This window comes from Ornithorhynchus anatinus, chromosome 19 (genome assembly GCF_004115215.2).
Source record: "Ornithorhynchus anatinus isolate Pmale09 chromosome 19, mOrnAna1.pri.v4, whole genome shotgun sequence".
Lineage (NCBI taxonomy): Eukaryota > Metazoa > Chordata > Mammalia > Monotremata > Ornithorhynchidae > Ornithorhynchus > Ornithorhynchus anatinus.
In genome coordinates this window covers 5,502,463-5,512,149 of record NC_041746.1, presented here as the reverse complement: position 1 = coordinate 5,512,149, position 9,687 = coordinate 5,502,463, and the positions used below count along the sequence as shown (strand labels likewise).

General features: G+C 44.3%; 1 protein-coding gene across 1 annotated transcript; it reads left to right on the top strand.

Annotated features, from left to right (window-relative positions):
• On the top strand, nt 1-3,753 carry MIXL1 (Mix paired-like homeobox). The gene is made up of 2 exons (XM_029047644.2): nt 1-384; nt 2,784-3,753. Exons 1-2 carry the CDS (start codon nt 1-3, stop codon nt 3,090-3,092), a joined length of 693 nt encoding a protein of 230 aa, XP_028903477.1. The 3' UTR covers nt 3,093-3,753.
• The last annotated feature ends 5,934 nt before the right edge of the window (nt 3,754-9,687 follow it).

Below are 9,687 nucleotides of genomic sequence, written 5' to 3'. Positions count from 1 at the left end.
ATGGCGGCAGCCGCCCCCAACCAGCTCCAGCTGGTGGAGCCGCCCCCGTTCCCCGCTTACCTGTCCGGCTTCCCCGAGGGCGCCTACCGCCTCCCGCCCGCCGCCCCGGGCAACCCGGGAAACCCTGCCCCCGGCCCCGGCCCGGCCCCACCGCCGGGTTTCCCGGGTGGCTCGGGGGGCTCCGGGGTGCCGGTCCCGGGCTCGGTCCCGGTGTCGCTGGCGGCGGGCGGCCCGGCGGCCTCGTCGCAGCGGCGGAAGCGCACGTCGTTCAGCCCGGAGCAGCTGCAGCTGCTGGAGCTCGTCTTCCGCCGCACCATGTACCCCGACATCAACCTGCGGGACCGCCTGGCCGCCCTCACGCAGCTCCCCGAGTCCAGGATCCAGGTCAGGCCCTCGGGCGCGGGGGACACAAGGGGAGGGACACAGGCACGGGGGCCTTAATGGCAAGAGCCCGGCCTCGGCACGCACAGGTCCTGGGTTCTCATCCGTCCTCCACCACTGGTCAGCTGGGTGACTTTGGGCAAGTCTCTCTTACCTCATCTGTAAAATGGGGATGAATAATAATAATCATGACGGCATTTGTTAAGCGCTTACTATGTACAAAGCACTGTTCTAAGCACTGGCGGGGGGGGGGTGAGGAGATACAAGGTCAACAGGTTGTCCCACGTGGGGCTCACAGTTTCAACCCCCATTTTACAGATAAGGTAACTGAGGCACAGAGAAGTTAAGTGACTGGCCCAAAGTCACACAGCTGACAAGCGGCGGAGCCAGAGTTAGAACCCATGACCTCTGACTCCCAAGCCCGGGCTCTTTCCATTGAGCCACCCTGGACGGGGAGCCCTCCTGGGACAACCCAATCACCTTGTATCTACTCCAGCGTTTAGAACTGTGCTTGGCACATAGTAAGCGCTTAACAAATACCATTATTATTAACTAGATTGTGAGCCCATTGTTGGGTAGGGGTTGTCTCTGTTGCCGAAGTGTACTTTCCAAGTGCTCAGGAGAGTGCTCTGCACACAGTAAGTGCTCAATAAATATGATTGAATGAACTAATTCCCTTCTCCTCTGCCCTTCCCGGCACAGCAACCCCTACCCCTTTCCCCTCCGCCCCCTGCTCGGCCTGCAGTGGCCCAACCTGCCTCCCCAGAGCCACGGTTAATAACTGTGGTACTTGTTAAGTGCTTACTAGGTGACAGGCACTGTTCTAAGCGCTGGGGTGGATACAACCAAATCAGGTTGGATGCCATCCCCTGTGGGGCTCATAGGACTCGATCCCCATTTTACAGATGAGGTCACTGAGGTATGGAGAAGTGAAGGGACGTGCCCAAAATCAGGCAGCATACAAATGGTGGAGGCAGGATTAGAACCCATGACCTTCTGACTCCCAGGCCTGGGCTCTAGCCACTACGCCATGCTGCTTCTCATAATTATGGTATTTCTTAAGTACTTACTATGTGCTAAGCATAGTTCTAAGTTCTAAGGTAATCAGGTTGGACACAGTCCCTGTCCTATAAATGAGGCTCAGAGTCTTAATCCCCATTTTACAAATGAGGTAACTGAGGCACAGAAAAGTTAAATGACTTGCCCAAGGTCATACAGCAGACAAGTGGCAGAGCCGGAATTAGAACCCACGACCTCTGAAGCCCAAGCCCGGGCTCTTGACACTAGACCATGCTACTTCAGGAAACTGCTTGGTAACCAAGGGGAGCTCAGGAGCTGGGAGGCCACTGGCAGCCAGAGCTGTCCGAACCCACCCCGAGCCCTCGGTCCAAAGCCCCCTTATCCAAGCCCCACAGCCCCAGATCTGGGGTCAAGTCAGCCCAGCCAGGTGGGAGGCTGCCTGGTACCACCTGCCACCTTGATTGGGTTTGAAGTCTTGGGAAACCCCCATCCAGATCCTCTTATTCCCAGCGCCAGCGCAGCGGGCAGCTTTTCCCAGTGTTCCCGTTGGGGTTCCCAGCCACCTCCCATCTCCCTGCCCCCAGGCCTTGCCCTTAACAACAGGATCAGATCTGGGAGCCCCAGCTAGAATGTGACCAGGAAAAGAGGCCCCCTGAACTAGAGACTACTACCACCCCCTTTCCATTCCAAGCACTCACCTGTGGATGGTTGTTTCTTCTGGATGTTAAGAAGTCAAACACCATCCTAAGGGCTGGGGTAGATGCGGGTTAATTAGGCTGGGCGCTGTCCCTGTGCTGCATGCGGCTCACAGTCTAAGTAGAGAGAGAACAAGAGAACTGAGGCACAGAGAAGTTAAGTGACTTGCCCAAGACCACACAGCATTTGGCAGATCTGGGATTAGAACCCATGTCCTCTGACTCCCAGGCATGTGCTCCTTCCACTAGGCCACGCTGCTTCCATGCTTGCCACCAGCCCCTCCCACTGAGTCCTCTTATGGGATTGAGCATTTGTCATTTGCTGTCATTAACCTTGTGGAGGGACTTTCTTCATATTAGCACTTTTTTTCAGAAACCTTATGTTGAACTGATCCATCCAGCAAGGCAAACTTCTGGTTTTCTGGATGCCCCAGTTGGGCTCAGTTCCACATCTCACCTTTGAAATTGTCATCCTTTGGAGGGGTCTAGTTTGCCTTGCAAGAGAGGAAGCAGGCCAGTGACGCTCCAATATGTCCGTTTGCCTTTGGTGGTTTTGTTTGCTTTGCTGTGTTTGGTTGGGAGTGGCAAACCTGCTTAAATTTACATGGGAATCTGAGGCCTCTGAGCACTCTACCGGAGATAAAACATTTTTATCACATGCCATTTTTCACCCCTCCCCTTATCCAGGTCTGGTTCCAGAACAGACGTGCCAAATCCCGGCGCCAGAAAGGAAAATCCTGCAGCTACCCAGCTCTCCCGGAGCTTTTCCCCAGCCTTCCGGCTCCTGGATCAGAAATGAAACGCTCAGGGGCCCAGGTCCCTCTGGAAGCAGAAGCACATTGCTCCCCAGCCCAGAGCTCGATGGGGCTGTCAGACCCAACCCCCCAAGAGCCAAGCTTTGGAAACTATTCCCCTCTCTCTATTGATGCCAGCGGCGGCAGCCCCAAGCTGGACTCCTGGGAGGAACACATCTTATCCACCTTCAGTAACTCCTGAGACCGGTAACTCCTGAGACTGAAATTCTCTGACAATTTGCGGCCTAGACCGAGGAGAGTTGTAAGAGCCTACAGCCCCAGATGGAGAGCCTTGTATTCTCCCTCCGGGATGAGACTTGCTGAGGGACTGGGACTGCCTAGCTAGAAGCATAATTGCCACCTGCATCCCTTAGGGCCTGTGGGGAGGAGTGAGATGAATAAAGCAAATTAGCACTCACTCAGGCTCTCAGGCATGGCCATTCCGGAAACAGATCAGCATGAGCAAGTCTATTCCCAGTGTTCCCAATAAACGGCCAGCCCTTTAACTTGGGCTGTTAGAATGCCACTGTTGGTTGAACTGCTTTCCACAGCCCTCCTGACTCCATATGGCAAAATACAGCACCGTTAGAATGGCCAAATGTTTACTTTCTCTCCCAGGGCCTGGCTTTTTCTGTATGCCATTCTATTAATGGGGAACATTTAAAAAAACCACACACAACAAACTCACAATTGGTTTGCTCATAGTTGTGGGGACTTGGCGGAGCTCAAGTCTGCATACTTAACCACAATGAAAGAATGGACTTGGACAGCGTTTTAATTTTTGTTTCTTATCACATTAAAGACTGACAAGCCACCTGCTGGGGTTATTTAGGCATTCGCCTTCTTGAAGACAGAATACTGACCCAAAGTACATTTTGAGGAACTCTTTTTCTGAGAGTTCAATTCCAATTAATACTACTACCAAATACTATCAAGGATTATCAATGAATTCAACTCGGTGTGTGTGTGGGGGTATAATCATTGATTGACTGTGTAACTTATAAACAGGTTAATAAATGAAATTAAAAAAATAAGTGCATAGAAGTGCTGAGCTAGCTGAGGGTGATGGTTTAACCAAACTGTGCAGTGGGGTTCATGAAGAACATTGGCTGGAGGAGGTGGGCTTTTAGGGATAGGCATGGGATTTGGCAAAGCTACAGGGGAAGAGGGCATTTCAAGGAGGAAAAGCAGGAGCAATATGTCAAACAGGAGGGGCATGGGGGTGAACTGTGAAAAGGACAGTTGGGAGGCTTGCTTTGCTTGGGGGTGCAGTGGGAGAAGAGGTAAATGAGGTAAATGGGGAGGTGCCTTCGTGAAATAAAAAATTGGTGGCAGACACCTGCTGACTCCCAACAAACTATGTGTAGCCTAAACACTTCACCCAGTTCAACTAGGATTATACAGCAAAACTACCACTTAAAAACCCAAGACTGTTGCTTTCTAGCTAATGAATGGCATTACAGTAAAAATCCATTTTACCCAAGACTGTTGCTTTCTAGCTAATGAATGGCATTACAGTAATAATAATGTTGGTATTTATTAAGCGCTTACTATGTGCAGAGCACTGTTCTAAGCACTGGGGTAGATATAGGATAATTAGGTTGTCCCACATGAGGCTCACAATCTTAATCCCCATTTTACAGATGAGGGAACTGAGGCACCGAGAAGTGAAGTGACTTGCCCACAGTCACACAGCTGACAAGTGGCAGAGCCGGGATTTGAACCCATGACCTCTGACTCCCAAGCCCGGGCTCTTTCCACTAAGCCACACTGCTTCTCTACAGACATCTGACTGGCATCCATTTTATCTTTATTCTCAATCAATGGTGTTAATTGACCGCTTACTGTGTGCAGAGCACTGTACTAAGCATTAGGGAAAGTAGAAAACAGGTTAGCAGGTACCCTCTTTGGGCACCCCCAAAAAATCAGACAGGAACCCAGGGGAAGTTGGGATGAGTTTTGCCTACTTCTACTGACTTAGCCTTTTCACAGGTATTTGTGTCACTGCCTGAAATGTGACTATAAATGTTGAATTTGATTTTTCTAGTTGATTGATACAGTGAAGCAGGCACTTTTTGCTTGTAAAAACACCTGGAATAGTGTTTTAGTATTAAGATTGGATTGGTGAAAATATGCAGCCATCATCTTCAACTTTCCTCTTCGAAAACAGTATTAAATACAGCCAAGTCAAGATAATAATGTTGGTATTTGTCAAGCGCTTACTATGTGCAAAGCACTGTTCTAAGCACTGGGGTAGATAAAGGGTAATCAGGTTGTCCCATGTGAGGTTCACAGTTAATCCCCATTTTACAGATGAAGTAACTGAGGCACAGAGAAGTGAAGTGACTTGCCCACAGTCACACAGCTGACAAGTGGCAGAGCTGGGATGTGGTGGGGAGAGGGTAAAGAAATATTTACAGTTGCAGATTTCAAATTTAATATTAACCAAGTCAATGCTGTAAAGGCTTAATTTGAAATTATTTTTCAAGTGCTGATGCTAAGGAAGGAGTCATGGTCATCTCCATCACACCTGCAGCAAGGGAACTTATTTACAATGAATGCTAAAGTGCAATTAAAATAATTTCAGCTATTTTTATGAAGTTTTTTTTTTAAATGATGAAATCTGTTTAGCTCCTATGGCAGCTTCCTGAGAGACTACCCTGGGCATGTTGTTTTCTCGAGGAAGGAATGGTAATTAAATAAAATGAATTTCAAAGGGCATCTGGGTGTCGATTTGTCAGAAAAATCTCAGCCTTGCACTCAAAAGTAGCAATTGGATCAGCAATCAGTGAGAGCAAAGTGGGGGTTTTGCAAATTTTAAGAGGTATCAGGTAGGAATGCAGAAGAAATCTACTGTGAAAAATTGGAATTGGTGTATAAGGGGAAATGGTGAGAATGCCCATGTCCTATTTCTAACTCACCTAAAACCACCTTTTCCAACTCACTAATTAAAGTTGCTTTCCAAATAAAGAGGAAAAAGCCAGGAGTGCTTCTATAGATGTTTTTGAAATCTTTTCTCTCCAAATTCAAAATGCTGGATGTGATATACCCAACTTTTCTTAATCAAAAAACCTAAAACTGACATAGCCTAAAATGGAACGTTTGCATTCTAAACTTTTTTTTAAAAAGAAAGCTTTGAATGTGTCGGAGGTGGAGTAAGTGGGTTTAATTTTTTCATTCAAAGTGACTGTTTCAAGTTTAAGTTCAGTTAGGTTAAGGCAGGGGGAAGGAACTGAGTATATTTGGCATGAGGGTGTCAAAAGAGGGGTTTAAAGGGTGTTGGGGCTAGTGTTCTCCAGGTAGGGCTAGTTCCTTACTGTAAAAAAACAACCCAACTATCCCTTCCTACTCTATTTCCTATTACCTCCTCAGCCGCCTCCTGGAGGCAGGGGACATATGCTGTCATACAGAGAAAAAACAAGAACACAAAGTTCTCCCAAAAGGTGAGAGTTGCAATCCTGAGAGGCTCCACGTTAAGGAAAACTCTTGTTGTCGGACTCACTTTGGGTCCAAGTTCATGCACCAACTGTTTCTCCTGCTCCTACATCACTCTGTGCCCAGGCGCACATTGTAGAAAGATCATTCTTTAATTCTGCAATTACGGTCTATCCACAATGCCAAATGAAAACCCACATTCTTTAGCCCTGACACATCATACCCATCTCTGACTACAGTAAATTTACACTACCGTCATCAGACAAATTCTGAAGACCCCTAATATTACGGTCCCTCAAATTTTGAGAGTTTAGACATTCATTCCAAGATTTGATCGACTTACCATAGAGACAGCATTCGGAAAGGAGATGGGAGAAAAGGGGCAGTCTTATTCTGTGCTTTTTTTGAAAGCCAGTCTTGTTGATGGATGAAATTAGGTCATGAAGCACTGGAGGAAATTATTGCCAAACCCACCTTCTGTTTGGGAGGCAAAACTGACACTGCTGTTTCACACTGAGGAGCCTAAGAGGCAAAGGAAGATATTAAGAGAGAAAAGTCTGAAAGATGTTATGCAATATTTTCCTATAGTGATATTTTTTAAACATTTATTATATGCCAAGTATTATACTAAGGACGGAGGGTAGATACATGATAATTAGGGCAGACACAGTCCTACTCCATTCAGGGCTCACAGTCTAAATAAAGTTTAAGTATGTTCACAGTGCTCTTAGAATAACAAACAGTTGGGCTGGGTTTTTACAGTACCACAGACAGTTCTATAACGTTTGTGTTCTCAAGAACCTCTTGTGAGGGGACAAACTAAATTATACAGTACTCACATCTTGATTGAAGCCAGGCACATGTGGAAAACTGTTTCTTCCAACACTGAATCAGGTTATTTCCAGGCAGTTTTTTTTTTCTGGAAGAACGCTCCCTATTTCTTCAGTGTTCTATCCAAAACACATAATGAAAATACATGTTAAGGCAAAATTTGACCATACTTAACGGTTGCCAAGAGATGTGTTCTTGAGAGCTTATCAAAATTGGCATTAGCGAACTATAGACTGTAAGCGCCTTGTGGCTAGGGATTGCGCCTACCAATTCTATCATAATTCTACTTTTCAAGTGGTTAGTACAATGCTCTGCCAACAGTAAGCACTCAGTAAATAGCACTGTTTGATTACTATGGCAGGGGGCATTGAGGGGATGTATTTTAATCTCTTATACCAAAAATAGCCAATAGAGCTAATGTGTACTTTGGATGCCACAATTCTGCTTTTCCAGTGCTGAATGCTAAAATATTGTACCAGGACCCTGGTCAACACAGACACTTCAAACACCAACATGTATTGGTTAAGTTCATATTTCACCCACAACTCTTCTCACTTTGCAGCTGAAGTTCATGAAAGACACATGGCCATACGATGAAAAATAACTGTGATTTATGAAAAAAAGAACTTTTATTCATTTGATTTACATTTTCTCCTACAATGTTCCCAGGTGAACACTCCATGGCATTTGCAAAGTTTTCCTGTTCAAAGAGAACTCTTGTAAGAGCCCCAAAGGCCAAACAGAAGAAAGTTCTGCATGGACCTTTATTCTGGGCCTGCAACTGACTCATTTTTTTAAATGGTATTTATTAAACATTTATTATTTAAATACTTCCTAAGTGCTGGAGTAGATGCAAGTTAATCAGGTTGGACACAGTCTCTGTCCCACAAGGGGCTCACAGTTTAAATAGGAGGGAGAAACAGGTACTGAACCCTCATTTTACAGTTGAGGACACTGGGGCTCAGAGAAGTTATGTGACTTGCCCAAGGTCACACAGCAGGCAAGTGGAGGAGTTGGGATTAGAACTCAGCTTCTCTTCCTCCCAGGCCGAGGTTCTTTCCACTAGGCCATGCTGTTTCCCATGCTGCTCATTTAGTTCTAATGGCTTTGAGTAGTGAATGACTTCTCAGAAACTCAAATCACTTTTAATTTTATTGGACAGTGCTAGATTAATTCAGAAAGTGGAAGTTTTTTATTTTTTTTTAAGTGACTTGGATTCGTTTAGATTGTTTACCCTAGAATAGTGCTAGCCTTAAGGCACCTCTTCAAACCCTATAAGGGGCATTATTCAGTTAAATTTGGTTTACTTCTATTTTCATTAAATAAGACTGATAAGTAAATTCATAGGTCAATTTATTTAGAATTATAAATTTCATTGAGAATTAAAGATTTATGCATTTCTTAAACAGAACAAGTTTAGCTAAATATAAACTCTGCACTAAAGTTTTGCAGTGGCACAGTACCAACAAAGAATACAGAAGCATTTTTAAACTATATAAAATTTTCAAATTGAAAATAATCTGGTTTAAATTTTCTTTATACATTAACATATAAAAAGCCTCATTTTATGAGGCATGAAAATAATCAAAACCACCTCTGCAGCTATCTCTTAAAATCCAAATCTGAAAACAATTTATTATACTGAAACTTTACAATACTCTCTGTTAAACAATCCAAATACACACTTTTTACAAGATTAACATTCCAGAATATTCTTGGCAGGTTTTAACTTTCTTTAAACCTTTTTTTCCTGGTTATCTTTGTTTTCATTATAAAAATCTTTCACTTTACATAAATTGTGTACAGTTGCATTATAACCAGTAATCTACTTTATAACTTGTGCAAACAAACAAAATATGAAAATAGTGTGTTACCAGTCATTCGTATAAATGCCTCCACAAACACCTTTTGCCCTGAATTGAGGGGAAAAAGACATGCCTAATCCACTAGCTGGACTTTAGCATGTTGCAGTTTTGTGTTTTTTTCTGCTCCTTCATTTTCCTTCAATAGGCAAAAGACAAAAGCTTCTTTTTATAAATTATGATAAATTAAAACATTTCAAAGCTATCCACTCTTCTATCAATCGGCCCCACACCCTCAAGTGTACACTATATCTACTTGTAGTAAGTCCACATTTGCTATCCATATTCCAGTGGCTTCTTCATAACCAACAACTCAATTCTTTCTATCTTTTGAGGACTAGAGTTTGAGATGGTAAGTCATCCTAAAAACAAGACTCAATGTTTTCTAGGTAAAGCAACTTCAATACAGCCACTCATCTGCAAGAGAACCATTCCTCTTCACTCCACAGCATCGGTCAAGTTGTCTGCAGGAGCTGTAGTTATCTTTGTTTTTTAAAACGGTTCATATATTCTTCTAATTATATGAAAATATGCTCAGACATTCTCAGTTTAAAACAATACCTGCTAATAAACATATGCGTCTTAAGCAAAGCTACTGTTTTTATATAATAAACAGTAAAGTATAACGTAATGCTGGTTTCTCAAGAAGCAAAACATTGGGACATTTTC